This window comes from Salmo salar, chromosome 29 (genome assembly GCF_965601325.2).
Source record: "Salmo salar chromosome 29, fSalSal1, whole genome shotgun sequence".
In the NCBI taxonomy this organism is placed as follows: domain Eukaryota; kingdom Metazoa; phylum Chordata; class Actinopteri; order Salmoniformes; family Salmonidae; genus Salmo; species Salmo salar.
Window position 1 is genome coordinate 27,342,137 of NC_138319.1, and position 25,632 is coordinate 27,367,768.

The 25,632-nt window shown below is 46.5% G+C and overlaps 1 protein-coding gene across 1 annotated transcript; it reads left to right on the forward strand.

The window, feature by feature from the left end:
• The first annotated feature begins 56 nt into the window (after positions 1-56).
• Positions 57-25,197, forward strand: LOC106590447 (ligand of Numb protein X 2). Its single transcript, XM_014181504.3, has 12 exons — positions 57-208; positions 5,245-5,438; positions 5,680-6,062; positions 15,032-15,270; positions 15,342-15,479; positions 15,601-15,800; positions 16,801-17,205; positions 21,304-21,507; positions 21,699-21,876; positions 22,149-22,398; positions 23,132-23,290; positions 24,446-25,197. The coding sequence occupies exons 2-12, from the start codon at positions 5,418-5,420 to the stop codon at positions 24,579-24,581; spliced, it is 2,313 nt and encodes a 770-aa protein (XP_014036979.3). The 5' UTR covers positions 57-208; positions 5,245-5,417; the 3' UTR covers positions 24,582-25,197.
• Positions 25,198-25,632: the final 435 nt, after the last annotated feature.

Genomic DNA, 25,632 nt, shown 5'->3' on the forward strand with positions numbered 1-25,632 from the left:
TTTAGATTGACATTGCGAGACCCCGCCCCTATCTCCTTGACTGACTGCTGGAACAGAGCAGTGGGCGGGTGCTTCACCGCAAACCGCACGGGGGCGTTTTATGTGCGGCTGCTGCTGTTCGTCTTCTTGCGGTGAATGTGTGATCGAGGTCCGGTAATTGTCCCCTCTCGGGGCCAGAGTTCTCTGCACCAAGGAGAAGCCGGAATAGGTAATATAATGCATGTATTCTGCTCACACATCTTCACTGTCACGATGTCTATATAGCTTTATTGAAGTCGCTATTGTCTGTCCATGAGCCATCTATCTCCGCGCTATTCCACGGACCGAGAAGGAAGGGAGGAGGGAATCTGACAATCAGACAGACACTCCGGCTGGTTCGCTCACCAGCCCAAATGATAAGAATTGTGTTACTGTCATCTAAACCATTATATGATGCCTTTGAGATAGGGCAGTGAATGAAATGGGTATCCTGCAATTTGAATAGATAGCCTTTGCGATATGCATTTTTTTCTCCCCTTCATAATAAGTCATTATTTTAGTCCGCTTTTTACAATTGCTATTCTACACATTGAAACGAACCATGGAGTGAAAATTGCATATTGAAGTTGTATTCCTTTTTGCAAAGAATTACAAAAGGATTATGCTCTTGAAAGTCATGGTAGTGGTATTTTGCCCAGGGATTGTCGTTTTATTAGCCTACTACCTTATTAATTAACGTGATCAACTGTACCAGAGGGCAAGAAGACATCGCGTTTCCCCCTTGTCTGACAGACATGCAAGATTGCTGTAGCCTAAATGTTATAGCCAAGGCCTATCCATTTATTTGGGTAGGCAACAGGACAGACGTCATCTTCTTTGTGCATTATCCGGTGCATTTCATTTGTGCATTAGTCGCTGAGTCGCTGTAGGCAGTGACAGCTGCAACGCCTTGTCTGCTACTGGTATCAATAGAGAGAGCAAGGGAAAGCAAGCCTTTGGAATAACAATACAATAACATGGTGGCCATAAGGCGCCGTGTAACACAGCAAAGACAATGACACACACACATATGCACACAATTTGAGAGAGATAAGTGCTGTTCTGGGAAAATCATATCAGATCCTGTGCTGCCTAGAAGCTATTAAATATTTCTCAGTCTTATGTAATGCAGCACAGTATTTAATGACATTTGCTGCTGCAATCCAATGATGTTGAAAGTAAGATCATATTTAAGTGCTCTTGTAACTGCTGTAAAGTGCTGGCAGAAGGATGCACACAGAGGGCGAGAGCGAGACATGCAGAGAGAGAGAGGGAAAGAGAGAGAGAGAGACAGAGAGAGAGAAACATGCAGAGAGAAAGAGAGAGAGAGAGAGAGAGGGGGAAAAGAGAGACAAATAGAGAGAGACATCAGAGAGAGAGAGAGAGATAGAGAGGAAGAGAGAGAGAAACATGCAGAGAGAAAGAGAGAGAGACAGAGGCAGAGAGAGAGAGAGAGAGGGGGGGAAAGAGAGACAAATAGAGAGAGACATCAGAGAGAGACAGGCAGAGAGAGGCAGAGAGAGAGAGACAGAGAGAGATAGAGAGGAAGAGAGAGTTAGAGAGAGAGGGAAAGAGAGGCAGAGAGAGAGAGCATGAGAGAGAGAGATGGGAGAGAACGAGAGAGATCTAACTTAGAGACTGCATTAGTCTTGCATTTCAAACTCATTCACAGTAGTGGTTGAAAGACACTGCACTTACCCACAAAATCATACCCCAAGAGCATCCACTGTGTGTGTACATGTGCGTGCGCGCGTGTGTGTTTGCGTGATAAAATTATGTCAGATCTTTGTTATGGGAACAGAGGAGCCTTGTGTCCACATGAATAATGCATCTCCAGCTGCAGGATAGACACAGAGGCAGGCACACACACACACACACACACACACACACACACACACACACACACACACACACACACACACACACACACACACACACACACACACACACACACACACACACACACACACACACACACACACACACACACACACACACACACACACACAGGAAGGTAGTGGAACTTTAAGGAGGGAAAAGGGGACCAGCAGTCAAGGAGACAGGAGCAGGTTGTCATGGATACAAGTTACACAGAGGCACGTAGTCATGGAAACAACAGCCATGAAGAAAGGCAAAAACGGCAGTGGTATAGTCAGAAGGGCTGGAAGCGTTCAGAACATTGAAAATATAGCCAGCAGCAGATAGAAGTGTACACAAATAGAAAGAGAGAGAACACCCCTCTATCTATCCATCTCTATCTATCCATGTCTATCTATCCATCTCTATCTACACAGCTCTGAATGTCAAGCTCTACTGAGCATGCTCTGTAGCCATGGAGACAGGGGTAGACCCTCACACAGACAGGAGGCTGCATCTCAACAGTCTGAAGGGGCTTCCTTCCTCCGATCTGAAATACACAGGAAAGGGTGAAAACAATGTGGTAGACGCCTATTGAGCATTTGCTATGATCTCTCCGTTTCTTTCCGATCCATGCAGATGGAGGAAAGGAGATAAATGTAGAGGCTGGTAGTCAGGTGCTACTAGCTTGGTACGCCTCGTTGTGTCCATGTGTGTTTATGAGCTCAGGGACATGGCTAGAGTACTGTAGTATGGGAAGTGAGTCTAAATGGCTTTGGACGGAGACACAATGAAAATGATGAGTGCGCAATGCATTAGTTCTGAGGACGGCTCAGCCTTGGGGAGTTGTAGGAGTGGATGGCTGTGTTTCAGAGCTGCACACACACACACACACACACACACACACACACACACACACACACACACACACACACACACACACACACACACACACACACACACACACACACACACACACACACACACACACACACACACACATGCCTGCAGGAACAAGGCAAAGTTCACTCCCCAAGTGTCGCTGTCAGTGATCAGTTGGCAGTCTTCCACTTGTTTTTCTTGTCGCTATATCACCCTCTTTCTATATCACCCTTTCTCTATATCACCCTCTTTCTATATCACTCTTCTCTCTATATCACCCTTTCTCTATATCACCCTCTTTCTATATCACCCTTCTCTCTATATCACCCTTCTCTCTATATCACCCTTCTCTCTATATCACCCTTCTCTCTATATCACCCTCTTTATATATCACCATTCTCTCTCTATCACCCTTCTCTCTATATCACCCTCTTTCTATATCACCATTCTCTCTCTATCACCCTTCTCTCTATATCACCCTCTTTATATATCACCCTTCTCTCTATATTACCCTTCTCTCTATATCACCCTCTTTCTATATCACCCATCTCTCTATATCACCCTTCTCTCTATCACCCTCTTTCTATATCACCCTTCTCTCTATATCACCCTTCTCTCTCTATATCACCCTTCTCTCTATATCAACCTCTTCTATATCACCCTTCTCTCTATATCACCCTTCTCTCTCTATATCACCCTTCTCTCTATATCACCCTCTTTATATATCACCATTCTCTCTCTATCACCCTTCTCTCTATATCACCCTCTTTATATATCACCCTTCTCTCTATATTACCCTTCTCTCTATATCACCCTCTTTCTATATCACCCATCTCTCTATATCACCCTTCTCTCTATCACCCTCTTTCTATATCACCCTTCTCTCTATATCACCCTTCTCTCTCTATATCACCCTTCTCTCTATATCAACCTCTTCTATATCACACTTCTCTCTATATCACCGTTCTCTATATATCACCCCTCTCTCTCTATATCAGCCTCTTTCTATATCACCCTTCTCCCTATATCACCCTTCTCTCTATATCACCCTTCTCTCTATTTCACCCTCTTTCTATATCCCCCTCTTTATATATCACCCTTCTCTCTATATCCCCCTCTTTATATATCACCCTTCTTTCTATATCACCCTCATTCTATATCACCCTTCTCTCTATATCACCCTTCTCTATATATCACCGCTCTCTCTCTATATCACCCTCTTTCTATATCACCCTTCTCTCTATATCACCCTCTTTCTATATCACCCTTCTCTCTATATCACCCTCTTTATATATCACCCATCTCTCTATATCACCCTTCTCTCTATATCACCCTTCTCTCTATCACTCTCTATCTATATCACCCTTCTCTCTATATCACCCTCATTCTATATCACCCTTCTCTCTATATCACCCGTCTCTCTATATCAACCTCTTCTATATCACCCTTCTCTCTATATCACCCTTCTCTATATATCACCGCTCTCTCTCTATATCACCCTCTTTCTATATCACCCTTCTCTCTATATCACCCTTCTCTCTATATCACCCTTCTCTCTATCACTCTCTATCTATATCACCCTTCTCTCTATATCACCCTTCTCTCTCTATATCACCCTCTTTATATATCACCCATCTCTCTATATCACCCTTCTCTCTATATCACCCTTCTCTCTCTATATCACCCTCATTCTATATCACCCTTCTCTCTATATCACCCTTCTCTCTCTATATCACCCTTCTCTCTATATCACCCTTCTCTCTCTATATCACCCTTCTCTCTATATCACCCTTCTCTCTCTCGCTTTCAGTCTTTGTCTCTCTTTTTCCATTGTATCTCTCTACTCTTTTGTTTTCCCATTCTACCCTCTCTCTAATCTACCCTTGCTCCCTGTCATTATTTTCCCTTCTCTCTCTGCATCTATCTCTTCTCTCTCCTATTTTCTTTCTCCCCTCTCACTCTTTCATTCTCGCTCTCTTGTTATCTCTCTCTCCCGCTCTCTCTCTCTCATTCACTCTCCCTCTATCCCTCTCTCTCTCCTTCCTCTTATCCATACCCATGTCCTCTCTGATTCAATCCCAGATAATTCCCTCTCTGTGGGATTGGATGATTGCAGCAGGCGAAAGTGAGATTACACTGACCGATTAGTGAGCAGGATCGGCACTACATCATCTGCACACACACACACACACACACACACACACACACACACACACACACACACACACACACACACACACACACACACACACACACACACACACACACACACACACACACACACACATATACACACACACACACATAAACACGCACACATACATTGTCACACATACACTCATACAAAGCAAATATTCACCACGTGATACAGTACTATAATGTGCATGAGTACACTCTCACATGCACACACACTCAGAGACACACACACAAACACTTTGTTTAATTTCCCATCTGTTTAACCCCTGCTCTTTGACCTCTGACCTACAGGGTGATGTCTGATTGGCCACTGGGGGGTGGCTGTCCTCTCAGTCACCAGCTCACCCTCTGAGGCTTATGGGATAGGACGCCCCCCTCCCCACCTGCCCGTAACCTCCCGACCTGTAACTCCAGTGACGACTGTGCCAAATACTGTGCCTGGCGATTGGAGCCCCGGTCCTGACATGGGCAGCCCCGGCTGGGAGGTGGGTGAAGTGAACCTAGCATTAAAAGGCACATAACAGATGTTTTGTTTTGCCGTTTTTTCCTTCATATCTGTGTGTGTGTGTATTGTCTCCAATCCACTATCTACCTGGTATTTCATACACATTACATGGTAATTGCATCATAACAACCTATTAATGACTTTCTCTGGGATTCATTCAATCAAGCTGTTCTATTCAACTTCCATGGTCCTCCAACATCTGCTTTCCCCTATCCATCCAGGTGGGTCCGGCACGGCCGGTGGAGCCCGTGCTGGAGGCCTTGTGTCCAGAGTGTGGTCAGATCCACCGGGCCTGGGAGAACCACCTCTATAACTACCGCCTGGAGGTGGACGATGACCTGGTGTGTCACATCTGTCTGCAGCCCCTGGTCCAGCCCCTGGACACACCCTGCGGACACACCTTCTGTGCCCGGTGCCTCCGCAGCTTCCTCCAGGAGCGGGACTTCTGCCCGCTGGACCGGGAGCGGCTACATCTGCAGGTGTGCAGGCGGAGCAGCATCCTGGTACACAAGCTGCTTGACAAGCTGTCTGTGTCCTGTCCCCTGGCCCCGGCCTGCAGCCTCAGCATGCCCCGCTGTGACCTGGAGGCTCACCTCAAACACAGGTAGAGTGGAGTCACACACACACACACTTACACACCTCAAACACAGGTAGAGTGGAGTCACACACACACACACACTTACACACCTCAAACACAGGTAGAGTGGAGTCACACACACACACACTTACACACCTCAAACACAGGTAGAGTGGAGTCACACACACACACACACACACACACACACACACACACACTTACACACCTCAAACACAGGTAGAGTGGAGTCACACACACACACACACACACACACTTACACACCTGAAACACAGGTAGAGTGGAGTCACACACACACTTACACACCTCAAACACAGGTAGAGTGGAGGCACGAACACACACACTTACACACCTGAAACACAGGTAGAGTGGAGTCACACACACACACACACTTACACACCTGAAACACAGGTAGAGTGGAGGCACACACACACACACTTACACACCTCAAACACAGGTAGAGTGGAGTCACACACACACACACTTACACACCTGAAACACAGGTAGAGTGGAGTCACACACACACACACACACACACTTACACACCTCAAACACAGGTAGAGTGGAGTTACACACACACACACTTACACACCTGAAACACAGGTAGAGTGGAGTCACACACACACACACACACTTACACACCTCAAACACAGGTAGAGTGGAGTTACACACACACACTTACACACCTCAAACACAGGTAGAGTGGAGTCATGCACACACACACTTACACACCTCAAACACAGGTAGAGTGGAGGCACGAACACACACACTTACACACCTGAAACACAGGTAGAGTGGAGGCACACACACACTTACACACCTCAAACACAGGTAGAGTGGAGGCACACACACACACACACACTTACACACCTGAAACACAGGTAGAGTGGAGGCACACACACACACACACACACACACACACACACTTACACACCTGAAACACAGGTAGAGTGGAGGCACACACACACACACACTTACATACCTCAAACACAGGTAGAGTGGAGGCACACACACACACACACACTTACACACCTGAAACACAGGTAGAGTGGAGTCACACACACACACACACACACTTACACACCTCAAACACAGGTAGAGTGGAGTCACACACACACACTTACATACCTGAAACACAGGTAGAGTGGAGGCACACACACACACACTTACACACCTGAAACACAGGTAGAGTGGAGTCACACACACACACTTACACACCTCAAACACAGGTAGAGTGGAGGCACACACACACACACTTACACACCTGAAACACAGGTAGAGTGGAGGCACACACACACTTACACACCTGAAACACAGGTAGAGTGGAGGCACGAACACACACACTTACACACCTGAAACACAGGTAGAGTGGAGTCACACACACACACTTACACACCTGAAACACAGGTAGAGTGGAGGCACACACACACACACACACACACTTACACACCTGAAACACAGGTAGAGTGGAGTCAAACACACACTTACACACCTCAAACACAGGTAGAGTGGAGTCACACACACACACACACACACTTACACACCTGAAACACAGGTAGAGTGGAGACACACACACACACACACCACTCCTGGTGGAGGGAGGGGTCTAGTAAACATCGTACGGGAAGCAGTTTCCCATAACCGCTGATAGAGGGCCAGATATACCTTCATCCCTGTACTGGTTAAAAGCCCAGTGCAGTCAAAAATATGATTTTCCTGTGCTTGCTATATATTTCCACACTTTTCGGGTTGGAATAATACTGTGAAATTGTGAAAAATATGATAATGCCTTTTTAGTGTAAGAGCTGTTTGAAAAGACCACCTAAAATTTCTGCCTGTTTTGGTGGGATGGAGTTTTGGCCTGCCTCTAGACATCATCATGCGGTAAATTAGTTAATAGACCGATAAGAAAGAGAGTTCCAAACCTCTCTGCCAATAACATCTAGTTTGGAGTTCCCTCCTCCCCACTTAGACCACTTCCAGACAGTCCTAGCAAGAATCTTGATTGAGAAATTGCTCTTTGCTAAGAAGCTCTTTTGGTTTCTTTTTGCAATTTTAATTAAAAACAATCACAGTAAGGTACTTAATTGTTACCCAGAAATGATTTGATATTGAGAGAAAAACAGCTGCATTGGACCTTTAAGGTTAGGGCTGACTATGATCAACTGATCCTAGACCTGTTTCTTACAAGCAGCTCCCCACTGGGAGACCACACAGGGATTATTAGGTCCCTGGTCATGTGACTGGGGATTACCAGCCAGTGACTTGGTCATGTGTTGTGTTGTCTGGCCGAGGCTCCATGTCCTCTGACTTTCACCATGCTGGGAAACTTCAACTCCAGAGACCTGTTCAACCACTTTTTCTGTGACACTGCCAAGGGCAACCCCGACCTATGGTGAGTCCGGTGGTAGGGTAATACATCTGGCTGTCCTAGCACCTCTCTAATCGGGTGATCAACCCACATAACTCAGTGTGTGTGGTGGTGGGGTAATACATCTGGCTGTTCTAGCACCTCTCTAATCGGGTGATCAACCCACATAACTCAGTGTGTGTGGTGGTGGGGAACTCAGCAGGCTTGTGGTAGCTGTGAGATGTGTTGAAGTGTGTGTAGCTACTATATCCGCGGTGAGGGAGGTCTGCTGTGTAACATACTAAAAGTTGTTTAGATGTCAGTTGAAACAGAGTAGAATTTGGCCTCTAACATGTTATAAATTGATGCTGAACCTCGTTGTGCTTGAATCAGCGATTAGGACAAACGTTGCATTACTGTGTAGAGATGTATCTTACCTATCTGGAGTTTAATGCCTGGGTGCTAGTCTTCAGCCAACTCGTTTGTTGTTGTCCTGACTCCTGCTGTGACATGACAACAACAAAGGATTTGGTTAAAGCTGGAACATACTGGTTACTAGGCTACGCTGAACTGTGTGAGGTTCTGGACTGATTCTGGACTAGACCAGAGGAATGCCAACTAAAAACGGATAACCTTTATTTTGCTGAATTCCACATTCTGTAGGTATCCTTAGGGAAATGTCTCAGAGGATATTTACCTTAACGAGCTATGGCTAATGAGCTGTTGTTAACACTAACATGCTTTCCCTGAGTCAGCTGTCTGGGCACGGGACACCCCACTCTGCCCTGTCCAGTCCAGCCCGTGGCCCGGTCCACTAAAGCAAAATTCAACTTATTTTTAAGTGCATCCTTTCTTACTTCCTTCCTCCCTCAAAGTCATCACTGATCTGCCAAGGTTGGATTGGTGAAACCAATAAGATTGCCGACAATGTCAATCAGTAATTACCTCAATGAATGAATGAAGAGAGTAAGGGAGGATAACTTTCAAAGTGTTTGAACAAAGCCAAAGGCTAGATGTTCACTACACCTTCTCCTCAGCTGATGGACAAGCATATGCAAAATTGCTTCAGGGGGCATTCATGTTCTGGCAGGTGAGATCTGTCTCATTCTAAGTTGTCCCTAATGAGGTCTCTCTGAGGTGTCTGTTTTGGGACTGGGAATTCTTTGCTCTGTTCTTAATAGGCCCAGATCCACATGGTTAGTGCCCTCTGCCCCAGCCCTAAAACAGTAATGGAGCTAATTACGGGATGAGATCATGAGAGACAGAATTGGGTGTCTGTCAGCTTGGACATTTAACATTGTTTGTGGTCCTACATCTGCCTTAAAGTCAGTGGTTGAACACTGCCGCTCCCATCAGATTAGAACAGAAACATCCCAGGGCACTTGGAGCGTCCTTCGGAGGGACTGGTCGGGAACATCCCAGGGACCTCTACCAGGGGTTGAGAAACACAGCTCTATTTCAATTCTGTAGGTTTCCTGAAGTTTTCTGTTCTACCTGTTTATGAGCTGAACTCAATGGTGGCAGGTTGTGTATATTTTCATGCATGCAGTGTGTGTGTGTGAAATGTATGCCAGCTCAGTATATGTGCAGCCAGTTGTAATGTTCCCTCTCATTTTTTCGGCACTGAGCAAATTTCAGGTCTGCTGAGCTCAAACTTGAATGTTGTGAAACTTCAGGCGCGCTGTGAGGAGCTTGTGTTTAGAGGTAGGTGAAGGAGTGAAGCGCAGGAGAGCAGAGCTGTCAGAAATGCGTTATTTAATAGGCAAGTCCACAAACATACAGGTACAATACCAAAACAAACGCCCTTGACAACAGAGAAACCAGTACTCACGGAAGGAGGGAAAAAAACAACACTCCTAAACTTATACACACTTGGTATAATACGTGAAAACAAATAAGGCACAACCTTAACGAGCAACATGACATGAATAATCCCTCACAAACCTAGGCAGGCAACAGGGGTAATTATACACACAGAAATTAAGGCAAATGAAACCAGGTATGAAAGAACCGCAGACGCGCGTTTAATGTACCCGCTTTAAGTTAGTTTTAACAGTGGTCAAGTAGGCTACTGTGGCTATTTGATCATAATGTAGGGCTACCAGAGTGGCCTACCATCAAAAACAATGGAGAAAATGCATCCCATAACATTTTAACATGGAAATAGCTGTTCTATCAAATAAAATAAAATCAAACTTTATTTGTCACATGCGCCATATACAACAAGTGTAGACCTTACCGTGAAATGTGTACTTACAAGCCCTTAACCAACAGTGCAGTTCAAGAAGAGTTAAGAAAATATTTACCAAATAAACTAAAGTAAAAAATAATAAAAAGTAACACAATAAAATAAAAATAATGAGGCTATATACAGGGGGTATCGGTACCGAGTCAGTGTGCGGGGGTACAGGTTAAAGGTCATTTGTACATGTAGGTAGGGGTGAAGTGACTATACATAGATAATAAACAGCGAGTAGCAGCAGTGTACAAAACACATGAGGGGGCAATGCAATAGTCCGGTGGCCATTTGATTAATTGTTCAGCAGTCTTATGGCTTGGGGTAGAAGCTGTTAAGGAGACTTTTGGACCTAGACTTGGCGCTCCGGTACCGCTTGCCTTGCGGTAGCAGGGAACAGAGTCTATGACTTGGGTGACTGGAGTCTCTGACAATTTTATGGGCTTTCCTCAGACACCGCCTATTATATAGGTCCTGGATTGCAGAAAGCTTGGCCCCAGTGATGTACTGAGCCGTACGCACTACCCTCTGTAGCGCCTTACAGTCAGATGCCGAGAAGTTGCCATACCAGGCGGTGATGCAACCGGTCAGGATGCTCTCAATGGTGCAGCTGTATAACTTTTTGAGGATCTGGGGATCCATGCCAAATCTTTTCAGTCTCTTGAGGGGGAAAAGGTTTTGTCGTGCCCTCTTCACGACTGTCTTGGTGTGTTTGTCTGTCATTCTGCCCCTGAACAAGGCAGTTAACCCACTGTTCCTAGGCAGTCATTGTAAATAAGAATTTGTTCTTAACTGACTTGCCTAGTTAAATAACAAATAAAACAATTATTAAATTATAGTTTGTTGGGGATGTGGACAACAAGGAACTTGAAACTCTCGACCCCCTCCACTACAGCCCTGTTGATGTTAATGGCGGCCTGTTCGGCCCGCCTTTTCCTGTAGCTCCTTTGTCTTGCTCACATTGAGGGATAGATTGTTGTCCTGGCACCACACTGCCAGTTCTCTGACCTCCCTATAGGCTGTCTCATCGTTGTCGGTGTTGTGTCATCAGCAAACTTAATGATGGTGCTGGAGTCGTGTTTGGCCACGCAGTCGTGGGTGAACAGGGACTAAGTATACAGGAGGGGACTAAGTATACACGGCTGAGGGGCCCTAGTCTTGAGGATCAGCGTGGCAGACGTGTTGTTGCCTACCCTTACCACCTGGGGGCGGCCCGTCAGGAAGTCCAGGATCCAGTTGCAGAGGGAGGTGTTTAGTCCCAGGGTTCTTAGCTTAGTGATGAGCTTTGAGGGCACTATGGTGTTGAACGCTGAGCTGTAGTCAATGAATAGCATTCTCACATAGGTGTTCCTTTTGTCCAGGTGGGAAAGGGCAGTGTGGAGTGCGATTGAGATTGCATCAGCTGTGGATCTGTTGGGGTGGTATGCGAATTGGAGTGGGTCTAGGGTATCCGCGAGGATGCTGTTGATGTGAGCCCTGACCAGCCTTTCAAAGCACTTCATGGCTACCAACATGACAAATAAAATAAAATAAAACTTTATTTGTCACATGCGCCAAATACAACAAGTGTAGACCTTACCGTGAAATGCTTACTTACAAGCCCTTAACCAACAGTGCAGTTCAAGAAGAGTTAAGAAAATATTTACCAAATAAACTAAAGTAAAAAATAATAAAAAGTAACACAATAAAATACAAATAATGAGGCTATATTTTGGGGGTATCGGTACCGAGTCAGTGTGCGGGGGTACAGGTTAAAGGTAATTTGTACATGTAGGTAGGGGTGAAGTGACTATACATAGATAATAAACAGCGAGTAGCAGCAGTGTACAAAACAAATGGGGGGGGGGGGGGTCAATGTAATAGTCCGGTGGCCATTTGATTAATTGTTCAGCAGTCTTATGGCTTGGGAGTAGAAGCTGTTAAGGAGACTTTTGGTCCTAGACTTGGCGCTCCGGTACCGCTTGCCTTGCGGTAGTAGGCAATGTGAATGTTGACCTGTTTAAAGGTCTTGCTCACATCGGCTACCGAGAGCGTTATCACACAGTCATCCAGAACAGCTGGTGTTCTCGTGCATGCTTCAGTGTTGCTTGCCTCGAAGTGAGCATAAAAGGCATTTAGCTCGTCTAGTAGGCTCGCGTCACTGGGCAGCTTGCGTCTGGGTTTCCCTTTGTAGTCTGTAATAGTTTTCAAGCCCTGCCACATCCGACGAGCATCAGAGCCGGTGTAGTAGGATTCAATCTTAATCCTGTATTGATGCTTTGCTTGTTTGATGGTTTGGGCGTAGCGGGATTTCTTATAGGGGTCTGGATTAGTCTCCCGCTCCTTGAAAGCCTTTAGCTTGATGCGGATGTTGCCTGTAATCCATGGCTTCTGGTTGGTATATGTACGTATGGTCACTGTGGGGACGACGTCCTCATGCACTTATTGATGAAGCCGATGACTGAGGTGGTATACTTCTCAATGCCATTGGATGAATCCCAGAACACATTCCAGTCTGTGCTAGCAAAACAGTCCTGTAGCGTAGCATCCACGTCATCTGACCACTTCCGTATTGAGCGAGACACTGGTACTTCCTGCTTTAGTTTTTGCTTGTAAGCAGGAATCAGGAGGATAGAATTATGGTCAGATTTGCCAAATGGAGGGTGGGGGAGAGCTTTGTATGCATCTCTGTGTGTGGAGTAAAGGTGGTCTAGAGTTTTTTTTCCTCTGGTTGCACATGTGTCATGCTGGTAAAAATTAGGTAAAACTGATCATTCAGCCTACAGTAGCCGCCAATGTGTGGTGTTCAATGTAGGCCTACATGAGACTTTTGAAGAAAAAAACATGCAGAACTTGACATTAACCTGTTTATCCACTTGTCCTTCAGACAAGGAGGTGACTGAAAATGTTGTTGTGTTGTTTGATGCAAGAAACCACTTTACAAAACAATGCATCATTATGTCACGCTTGTCGTTGGAAATGGAGGACCAAAACGCAGCAGGTACGTGAATGCTCATCTTGATTTTTAATTATCTTCAAAAATGAACATACAAAATAACAAAAACGAAAAAACGAACAACTAACAAACAGTCTGGCAAAGCAAAGCTCAACACAGAACAATTCCCCACCACCCCAAAGACAAACACACACACCTATATAGGACTTCCAATCAAAGGCAACTATACACACCTGCCTTCAATTGGAAGTCCCAATCATCAACCCAACATTTAACAAACACAAACATGCCACGTCCTGACCAAAACTAAAACACTAGCTCCATCTGCTGGTCAGGACGTGACACATTATTCCCATACCATTAATACAGATAATCAGACAAATGATGCTACCCTCTGCCTATTGGCTACTTGGCTTATTCAAGCCTGTCTCAAAATACAACACTGCTCCTTTAAGACAAAAAAAGCTATTTACCTGACTCGCTTTTCAAAGATGCACACATTTTGTGCTGTTGTAGGAAGCGATCACTCCCCCATTTGTCACGCCCTGGTCATAGAGAGGTTTTTATTCTCTATTTTGGTTAGGCCAGGGTGTGACTAGGGTGGGCATTCTATGTCCTTTTTTCGGTGTTTTGGTATTTCTTTGTTTTGGCCGGGTATGGTTCTCAATCAGGGACGGCTGCCAATCGTTGTCTCTGATTGGGAACCATACTTAGGTAGCCTTTTCCCCACAGGGTTGGGGTGGGTAGTTGTTTTCTGTTTGGTGTGTTCACCTGACAGAGCTGTTGTGTTTTGTTCCACTTTGTTTTTTTGTTTCAGTGTTCAAGTTATAATAAACATCATGAACACGTACCACGCTGCGCTTTGGTCTACTCCTTCTTCCACAGACGACCGTTACACCATTGCTGTCAACAAAGTATCTATAACTGGGCTAATTACTCACTAACTGGCAAAGGATATGAACATATATGTACAAATGTGCACATGCTCACTACATGTAGTTCTCGCTTTGATCTCAAAACAAGCTCATCTACTCACGACCGCTCATGCTGTAAAAACAGTCCAGTTCAAAGTGAATGGCACAGATCCATATATGGAAATGCTTTATTTGCATTTAGGCCTACTGCAGCTCTGATTGGTTATGGCACAGTGGTCTGTGTAGAGTACGGGCCTTGAATTGTGCCTGTCAATGCAATAGTATCCTACTGCGATGCGTTCTGCCTACAACAAAATCTCTTGCATAGTTTGTTTTGTTTTCGGTATGTTGCATTGATAGTGGCTAATATTGCATTGATTCGATCACATTTTCCACAGTAAAGGGAAACGTTGATAGTGTTAACTAATGGGTAAAACTCTAGAATGTTGAGTGAAGTTCAATCTTGTGCTTCTCACGTGCACAGCTTAGAGGGAACATTGGCCAGTTGTGTAACCTCTGATATCCCTCTCTCTCTGTGCCCAGGTGTCCGGGGACACGGTCTCAGCAGACCAATTTACAGGGCCCACCATGTGATCACGGGGAGGAGGGATCCATGGTGACCAGCCCACCCAGGTCCCCCCGTTCCCTCCAGACGGAGACAGACCTGCGGGAGGAGAGCTCCCCCTCGCCCCCTGGTGGCACCACCAGCAGCAGTGTTCCCATGTGGACTGATGAGCCTGGACTGGACAACCCTGCCTTTGAGGAGAGCACTGAGGAGGACAGTGAGTAAGAGTAATAACTCTTGTGTACGGGTGTGTGTGGGTGTATTACTAACCTCTCTCTCTCTGTGTAGGTGTGGTAGGGTTGGAGTGTGTGGTGCCCAGGGTAAAGCGACCCCTCAGTAACCCCTGCATCCACCTCCTCCGTACCGCCAGCTCCACCTCCTCAGGGTGGGACTGCCCCGAGTCCCCGCCCCTCTCCGCAGAAGAAGGTATGACATCACTTCCTCCATCTCACTTCCTTTCCTTAACCTTCCTCTCTAAATGCCTTGAATCTAAACATTCATGAATATAAGAGATTGATGTGCTTCCATGTCCATGTGTATCTCCCAGGTTGTGTGAAGCTGCCGTCCATTCCAGAGGGTGAGATCACCACCATCGAGGTCCACCGCTCCAACCCCTATGTAGAACTTGGCATCAGCATTGTCGGGGGCAACGAGACGCCCCTTATCAACGTGGTGATCCAGGAAGTTTACCGTGACGGGGTCATTGCTCGAGATGGCAGGCTTCTGGCCGGAGACCAGATACTGCAGGTGAGGGTCCTGCATGGCTGTAATCTTTCTTCTATCTCCACTCTTCCTCTTCCTAATCACTTGACCCCCCCTTTCCTCCTTCTCTCTTATCCTCCTCTCTTATAGGGATACTTCAGGATTTTGGCATTGAAGCGCTTTATCTACTTTCCTAAAGTCAGATGAACTCATGGATACCATTTTTAAGTTTCTGAGTGCAGTTTGAAGGAAGTTGCTAACTGGCGTTAGCACATTTGCTAACTGGTGTTTGCGCAATGACTGGAAGCCTATGGTAACTGCTAGCATGCTAGTAGATGCAATCAGGATACATTTGAGGTGATGGGAAACTCCATTGGAATCGTATTAACGGCCATTGTGTACGTTGCCTATGCATCGTCCATGGACCACGCAGTGGGAGATTCTGGGACAAGGAGAGCTCTCCTTCAAGGAGTGAATGGTGGTCAATTAAGCACTAGCTTTAAAACACAAAATTAGCATGAATTTAGTACAACATTACATATATTTTCTGAGATGTGAGATAGTTCACTTGTTCTCTGTAATATCGTATAGCTTTGCAATCGTGACTTTACATACTTTCGAGGAAAATAGGCAGGTTTCTCGATCCTGACTTTGAGAAGGGATTGCGTGACGATTAGCTTAGCAACCGCGTGGCATAGCATGACAACGTAAATGCAATTGGTCAACGGTCTGCTAGGTGAGACGTTATACGTTCCTCCATTCATAGTCCATTGGGATTCCTATCTCCTCCTTACTCTAATATCTCTAATGCAGTGACTGGAAGTCTATGGTACCTACTAGAATGCTAGTAGATACCATAGACTTCCAGTCATTACGCTAATGCTAGTTAGCATTGGCTCGCAAAATTACCTCTAACTTCCTTCTACTTGACACAGAGACATAAAAATGGTACCATGAGTTCATCTGACTCTGGGGAAGTAGATAAAGGGCCTCATTGCTAAAATCCCAAAATATCCCTTTAAGTACTCTCTCTCCCCCTTCCTAGGTCAACAGTGTAGACATCAGCAACGTGCCCCATAACTTTGCCCGCTCCACGTTTGCACGCCCCTGTGCCATGCTACAGCTCACTGTCCTGAGAGAGCGCCGCTGTGCCTCTCGCCCGCCCCCTTTCACCACTCGTTCTGTGCCTCACGCCCCCTGCTCCACCCCAGAGAGCACCCCGTCCAGCCCTGCCAGCCTGAGGATCACCCTGCACAAGCGGGACTCGTCAGAGCAGCTGGGCATCAAGCTGGTGCGGAGGACGGACGAGGTGGGGGTGTTTGTGTTAGACCTGCTGGACGGCGGCCTAGCGGCCAAGGACGGGAGGCTGTGTAGTAACGACCGTGTGCTGGCGGTCAATGAACAAGACCTACGCCATGGCACGCCTGAACAGGCTGCTCAGATCATACAGGTAAGGCTAGGGTTGAAACAGTGTTTCTGAAAGGGTGAGTTGGGACAGTTCCTCTTGGCTTTGAGTTCTTAGGAAACTATGCAGTATTTTGTTTTTTTATGCATTATTTCTTACATTGTTACCCCAGGAAATCTTAAGTCTTATTACATACAGCCGGGAAGAACTATTGGATATAAGAGCAACGTCAACTTACCAACATTACAACCAGGAATACGACTTTCCCGAAGCGGATCCTCTGTTCAGACCACCACCCAGGACAATGGATCTAATTCCAGTTGTCGACCCAAAACAACGGCGCCGCAGAAGGGGCAGACGAAGCGGCCACCTGGTCAGGCTCCGTAGACGTGTTCATCTCCCACCACTCCCGAGTATACTACTAGCCAATGTCCAGTCTCTTGTCAACAAGGTAGATGAAATTTGAGCAAGGGTTGCCTTCCAGAGAGACATCAGAGATTGTAACATTCTCTGTTTCACAGAAAAATGGTTCTCTCGGGATATGTTGTCGGTTCAGCCACCAGGCTTCTCCATGCATCGCGCCGACAGAGATAAACACCTCTCTGGGAAGAGGAAGGGTGGGGGTGTTTGCTTCATGATTAACGACTCATGGTGTAATCATAACAACATACAGGAACTCAAGTCCTTCTGCTCACCGACCTGGAATTCCTTACAATCAAATGCCGGCCATTTTACTTACCAAGAGAATTCTCATCAGTTATAGTCACAGCTGTGTACATTCCCCCTCAAGCAGACACCAAGACGGCCATCAAGGAACTTCACTGAACTATATGCAAACTTGAAACCATATATCCTTAGGCTGCATTTATTGTAGCTCGGGATTTTAACAAAGCAAATTTGAGAATAAAGCTACCTACAGTGAGGGAAAAAAGTATTTGATCCCCTGCTGATTTTGTACGTTTGCCCACTGACAAAGAAATGATCAGTCTATAATTTTAATGGTAGGTTTATTTGAACAGTGAGAGACAGAATAACAACAAAAAAATCCAGAAAAACGCATGTCAAAAATGTTATAAAATGATTTGCATTTTCATGAGGGAAATAAGTATTTGACCCCTCTGCAAAACATGACTTAGTACTTGGTGGCAAAACCCTTGTTGGCAATCACAGAGGTCAGACGTTTCTTGTAGTTGGCCACCAGGTTTGCACACATCTCAGGAGGGATTTTGTCCCACTCCTCTTTGCGGATCTTCTCCAAGTCATTAAGGTTTCGAGGCTGACGTTGGGCAACTCGAACCTTCAGCTCCCTCCACAGATTTTCTATGGGATTAAGGTCTGAAGACTGGCTAGGCCACTCCAGGATCTTAATGTGCTTCTTCTTGAGCCACTCCTTTGTTGCCTTGGCCGTGTGTTTTGGGTCATTGTCATGCTGGAATACCCATCCACGACCCATTTTCAATGCCCTGGCTGAGGGAAGGAGGTTCCCACCCAAGATTTGACGGTACATGGCCCGTCCATCGTCCCTTTGATGCGGTGAAGTTGTCCTGTCCCCTTAGCAGAAAAACACCCCCAAAGCATAATGTTTCCACCTCCATGGTTGACGGTGGGATGGTGTTCTTGGGGTCATCGGCAGAATTCCTCCTCCTCCAAACACGGCGAGTTGAGTTGATGCCAAAGAGCTCCATTTTGGTCTCATCTGACCTCAACACTTTCACCCAGTTGTCCTCTGAATCATTCAGATGTTCATTGGCAAACTTCAGACGGGCATATATATGTGCTTTCTTGAGCAGGGGGACCTTGCAGGCGCTGCCGGATTTCAGTCCTTCACAACGTAGTGTGTTACCAATTGTTTTCTTGGTGACTATGGCCCCAGCTGCCTTGAGATCATTGACAAGATCCTCCCGTGTAGTTCTGGGCTGATTCCTCACCGTTCTCATGCTCATTGCAACTCCACGAGGTGAGATCTTGCATGGAGCCCCAGGCCGAGGGAGATTGACAGTTCTTTTGTGTTTCTTCCATTTGCGAATAATCGCACCAACTGTTGTCACCTTCTCACCAAGCTGCTTGGCGATGGTCTTGTAGCCCATTCCAGCCTTGTGTAGGTCTACAATCTTGTCCCTGACATCCTTGGAGAGCTCTTTGGTCTTGGCCATGGTGGAGAGTTTGGAATCTGATTGATTGCTTCTGTGGACAGGTGTCTTTTATACAGGTAACAAGCTGAGATTAGGAGCACTCCCTTTAAGAGTGTGCTCCTAATCTCAGCTCCCTTTAAGAGTGTGCTCCTAATCTCAGCTCGTTACCGGTATAAAAGACACCTGGGAGCCAGAAATCTTTCTGATTGAGAGGGGGTCAAATACTTATTTCCCTCATTAAAATGCAAATCAATTTATAACATCTTTGACATGCGTTTTTCTGGATTTTTTTGTTGTTATTCTGTCTCTCACTGTTCAAATAAACCTACCATTAAAATTATAGACTGATCATTTCTTTGTTAGTGGGCAAACGTACAAAATCAGCAGGGGATCAAATACTTTTTTCCCTCACTGTAAATTCTACCAGCATATTGATTGCGCTACGCGCATGGGCAATGCCCTCGACCACTGCTACTCAACTTCCAAATGCATACAAAGCCCTCCACCGCACTCCCTTCGGCACATCCGACCACAACGCCATCTTGCTCCTACCGTTTTTTGGGCAGAAACTCAAACAGGACGTACCAGTGACGAGAACCATTCAACGCTGGTCCGACCAATCGGAAGCCACGCTTCAAGATTGTTTTGATCACGCGGACTGGAATATGTTCCAGTCAGCCTCAGAGAACAACATCGAAGTTTTAAGTTCATCGGCGTACACATGTACGCCGATGAACTTAAAACTTTCCAACTTTTCCACTGCTGTCCCTTCGATGTGGATAGTGGGGTGCTCCGTCTGCTGTTTCCTGAAGTCCACGATCATCTCCTTTGTTTATTTGACGTTGAGTGAGAGGTTGTTTTCCTGACACCACACTCCGAGTGCCCTCACCTCCTCCCTGTAGGCTGTCTCGTTGTTGTTGGTAATCAAGCCCACTACTGTTGTGTCATCTGCAAACTTGATGATTGAGTTGGAGGTGTGCATGGCCACGCAGTCGTTGGTGCACAGGGAGTACAGGAGGGGGCTGAGCACGCACCCTTGTGGGGCCCCAGTGTTGAGGGTCAGCAAAGTGGAGATGTTGTTTCCTACCTTCACCACCTGGGGGCGGCCCAACAGACAAACTGAAATGGTCTACCCACACACAGTGTGGTCGCCTCTTCAACCTCAGGAGGCTGAAGAAATGTCGCTTGTCACCCAAAACGCTGACAAACCTTTACAGATGCACAACCAAGAGCATCCAGTCGGGCTGCATCACAGCCTGGTACGGCAACTGCACCACCATCACCTGCAAGGCTCTCCATAGGGTGGTGCGGTCTGCACAACGCATCACCGGGGGCAAACTACCTGCCCTCCATGACACCTATAGCACCTGAGGTCACAGGAAGGCCAAAAAGATCATCAAGGACATCAACCATCTGAACCACTGCCTTTTCACACCGCTATCATCCAGAAGGCGAGGTCAGTACAGGTGCAGCAAAGCTGGGACAGAGAGACTGAAAAACAGCTTCTATCTCAAGGCCATCAGACTGCTAAACAGCCATCACTAACTCAGAGAGGCTGCTGCCTACACTGAGACTCTATCACTGGCCACTTTAATAAATGGATCACTAGTCACTTTATACAATGCCACTCTAAATAATGCCACTTTAATCATGTTTACATACAGTATCTTACATTAGTCAAATCACATGTATATACTGTATTTTATTCATAATGTTTACATATCTTACATTACTCATATTTTATACCATCTATTGCACCTTGCCTATGCCATCGCTCATCCATATACTTACATGTACATATTCTCATTCACCCCTTTAGATTTGTGTGTATAAGGTAGTTGTTGGGGAATTGTTAGATTACTTGTTAGATATTACTGCACTGTCGGAACTAGAAGCACAAGCATTTCGCTACACTCGCATTAACACCTGCTAACCATGTGTATGTGACAAATAAAATGTGATTTGATTTGATTTGATGGCTAACCCTACTCCCTTTTCCTGTCGACTACAGGCCAGCGGCGAGAGAGTTTTTCTACTGATTGGCCGGCCCAGTAAGCCTACCCCTCCACCAAGCTCCACTTCCAACAGAGACCTGTACTGCCATGACCACTTCCTCCCCAATCACCACCACCACCACCACTACAGCTTCTCCCCCAGCCCCAGCCCCAGCCCAGCGCCTACCTGTGCCCACCTGGCTCGCCCCAGCACCCACAGAGTGAGTACACACACCTGAAGGGAGTGTGTGTGTCTGACTGTCTCTGTTCATGTGTATCTTTGTATACTGACCTCTCTTATCATGTGTGTGTGTGTGTGTGTGTGTGTGTGTGTGTGTGTGTGTGTGTGTGTGTGTGTGTGTGTGTGTGTGTGTGTGTGTGTGTGTGTGTGTGTGTGTGCGTGTGTGTGTAGGACCTGTCCCAGTGTGTGACGTGTAATGAGAAACACATCACTGTTATGAAGGAGCCTCATGAGTCTCTGGGTATGACCGTGGCCGGGGGGCGGGGCAGCAAGAGCGGCGAGCTGCCCATCTTTGTGACCAGCGTCCAACCACACGGCTGCCTGTCACGTGATGGACGAATCAAACGAGGTGAGTAATGGCTCACATCCCCCAGTGGGAGCTGGGTTGTCAGTTGTCAGTTTTTGGTTTGGCTCTCTTCCTGTGCTCATTATCTGTTCAGCTGAAGTCTCAGAGGTCAGTGTCTCTCAGGACTATTTGTCCCTAACTAACTGTTCTTCTCTGTCCTTTTTGTCCCTCCCTCTGTTTCCCGCTCTCTTTTTTTCCTCTCTCTCACTCCTACGCACGCACACACGCACGCACGCACGCACACACACACACACACTCTCTCACATTCCCTCCAGGTGACATCCTCCTGAGTATCAATGGCCAGGACCTGACCTACCTGAGCCACAGTGAGGCGGTGGGTACCCTGAAGGCCAGCGCAGCATCGCCCTCCGTCCAGCTGAGGGCCCTGGAGGTCAGCATGGTGGAGGAGCCGGGCCAGGTTCAGAGCCCCGAGGACCAGCTGTTTCCCCCACACCACCACACACACAACTCAGACTACGACTCCTCCTGGTCCCCTTCTTGGGTCTTGTGGCTCGGCCTGCCCAGGTACAGAGAATATAACCCTCACACACACACACACCTGTTTGGGTTGGACTCACTTGGGGTGTTTGGGATATTGGGAGTTTGTGCTTTGACTTATTTAGTGGTTTCATGTTAGTGTAGGTGAAGCTGAGGAGAGGAAGACCTTTTAGACTATTGAAGTCCACCTGAAGTCATCTGTGGAGATTGTGTTTGAGTGTGTGAGGTATTGGGATGTATATGTCTTTCGTTTCATGTGTCAGTATTATGTGTGTGAGCCAGGGTGTGTGTGTGTTACATAAGGAGGTCCATACGGGGGATTATGTTTGTGTGTGTGTGTTGTTCTGAACTGTGCTGTAGTGTGGATTATCAACTGAGAGGCATGTGGTGACATCCCCAATGTCTCTCCATAATTCCTCCTTCTGAGACTGGTACAGAGAGCAGCCTCAAACTCACCCCTCTTTTTTTCTTACGCTCTCTCCTTTTCTTTTGCTGTCTTTCTTTGTTTCTCTCCCTCCCTCTGAATCACCCTTACACTATCGCTTTCTTTCCCTCCCCATCTGTCTCTGTTTCCTCCCTCTTCTGTCTTTCTCTTGCCCTCCTTCCCCATTTCTCTCCCTGCTCCTCCCACTTCTGTCTTTCTCTTGCCCTCCTTCCCCATTTCTCTCCCTGCTCCTCCCTCTATCTTCCCCCCTGTCACTAAAAACACTGGCTCATTCTCTCCGTCCATCTCTCTCCCTCTGTATTCTCTCTCTCTCAGCTACCTTCACAGTAGCCATGAGATTGTTCTGCGTAGAAGTCACCCTGGGAGCTGGGGCTTCAGCATCGTCGGGGGATACGAGGAAAACCATAGCAACCAGGCATTCTTCATCAAGACCATTGTCCTTGGAACACCTGCATACTACGATGGCCGCCTCAAGTAAGCCTTCAGTCATGTTGTTGGGTTGTGAGCATATAGACACATTTCCGTTCTCTGTAAGTTACATTTTACATTTTAGTCATTTAGCAAACGCTCTTATCCAGAGCGACTTACAGTAGTGAATGCATACATTTCATACATTTTTTTATCTCGAACTGGTCCCCTGTGGGAATCGAACCCACAACCCTGGCGTTGCAAACACCATGCTCTACCAACTGAGCCACACGGGACCATTGTTAATTGTCAATAAAGTACATCTTATATTGTCTTACATATACACTGTATTAGATACACCCACCCCTTTGCCTCCAGAACAGTCTGAATTCTTCTGGGCATGGAAACATTGCTCAATTTGTATCAAGGGACCTAACATGAGCCATGAAAACATTCCCCACACCATTACACCACCCCCACCAGCCTGTACCATGCCTGCTGCTTAGGCCAAATCCTGACTCTGCCATCAGCATGATGCAACAGGAACCAGGATTGAATGGACCAGACGATGTTTTTCCACTCCTCAATTGTCCAGTGTTGGTGATCTCGTGCCCACTGGAGCCGCTTCTTCTTGTTTTTAGCTGATAGGAGTGGAACCCGGTGTGGTCGTCTGCTGCAGTAGCCCATCTGTGACAAGGACCGCCAAGTTGTGCTTTCCAAGATTCCGTTCTGCAGACCAATGTTGTACTGCGCCGTTATTTGCCTGTTTGTGGCCCACCTGTTAGCTTGTCCGATTCTTGCCATTCTCCTTCGACCTCTCTCATCAATAAGCTGTTTTTTCCCACAGGACTGCCACTGACTGGATGTTTTTTGTTTGTCTCATCATTCTCGGTAAACCCTAGACACTATCGTGTGTGAAAAGACCAGGAGGCCGGCCATTTCTGAGATACTGGAACCGGAGCGCCTGACATCAATGATCATACCACTCTCAAAATCGCTTCGGTCAATAGTTTTGCCCATTATAACGTTCAATCGAACAGTAACTGAATTCCTTGGTGCCTGTCTGCCTACTTTAAATAGCAAGCCATGGCCATGTGACTCACTGTCTGTTGGAGCAAACCATTTTCATGGGAGGGGGGTGTACTTAATAAAGTAGTGTATATCTACTGTATGTGGTCCATCCATGTTGATGTGCCCCTCTCTGTCCCCTCTGTTCCCTAGGTGTGGGGACATGATAGTGGCGGTTAATGGACTGTCTACAGCTGGTATGAGCCACTCAGCCCTGGTACCTATGCTGAAGGAGCAGCGGAGCAGAGTGGCTCTCACCGTGGTCTCCTGGCCTGGCAGCCTGGCATAGCATCATGCCATACTGAAATTACTGTAGACTGGATCTATCCAGGGCCAAATCAGGACTGCATCGAAACCAGGCTATGGTGCCAAATCATACCATACTGAAATTGTTTTAGATTGGACCTACTGTAACCTGGGCCAAATTACAGACTTCATCAAACCAGGCTAGAGGAAACCTGGCCCTACTGAGCAAAATCACTTGATACTAGGCCGGACTGTGTCAGCCCCACAAACAGACTGTGTTCATATGGTCATGTTATTGGGACTGTATCTGTTAATGGACAGTACATAGTCTCCGGACTGCAGTAGAAGATACCAAGGGTGTGTTCAGGTGGCTGCAACATTAGATAGAAATTCATTGCATAGAACAGATTCTCTGCCATATAGAATGATTTAGATCAGCTCTAGGCCATGTATTTCTGTCTGAAACATTGCTAAGGTTATCAGAAGAAAAATGGGATAAAACATTGACCTACTCGCTCCAACTGAATAAACCCAAGGCCTTACCCTGGGGGCCCAAGCCCCTTGGACACAGTGTTAGGCCTCATCACCATGACGACCCAGCCATCAGCTCCCTAGGGTGTACTTGTGGATTCTGCCATTTGATAAATATTTTCCACAGAGGGCATCTGGAGTCAGTTCTTAGCCACATCTGCCTGGCCCCACACCGCCATACTGTAGGACAACACTATGCTAGTGGAGTCATTTCAGCACCTGGATGTGTTCAGGGGAGGTAATACAGATTGCAAATCCTCTGATGACTGGGTTCTTTATACATTTCTATAAAGTTGCCGTTAAATTGCTCTGCCAATATTTGTTGGGTTATCCCTGTGCTGTGGCAAACATGCGAAACTAAGCAGTCTGTGGGTCCGGTAGTGGTTCTCCAGCCTACTCTTCCTTTCGGCAGGGTGAAGACCTGCCTGGCACCCAAACAAAAGCTTTACCCATCTCTTAATACCACTACAAGTTCCATGAGAACTATTGAAGTGGTGCACTTCAAGCACACTGATGCAATTTGTTCACCATCATCAACCCTCCTACAGATTGGCCATTAGTGA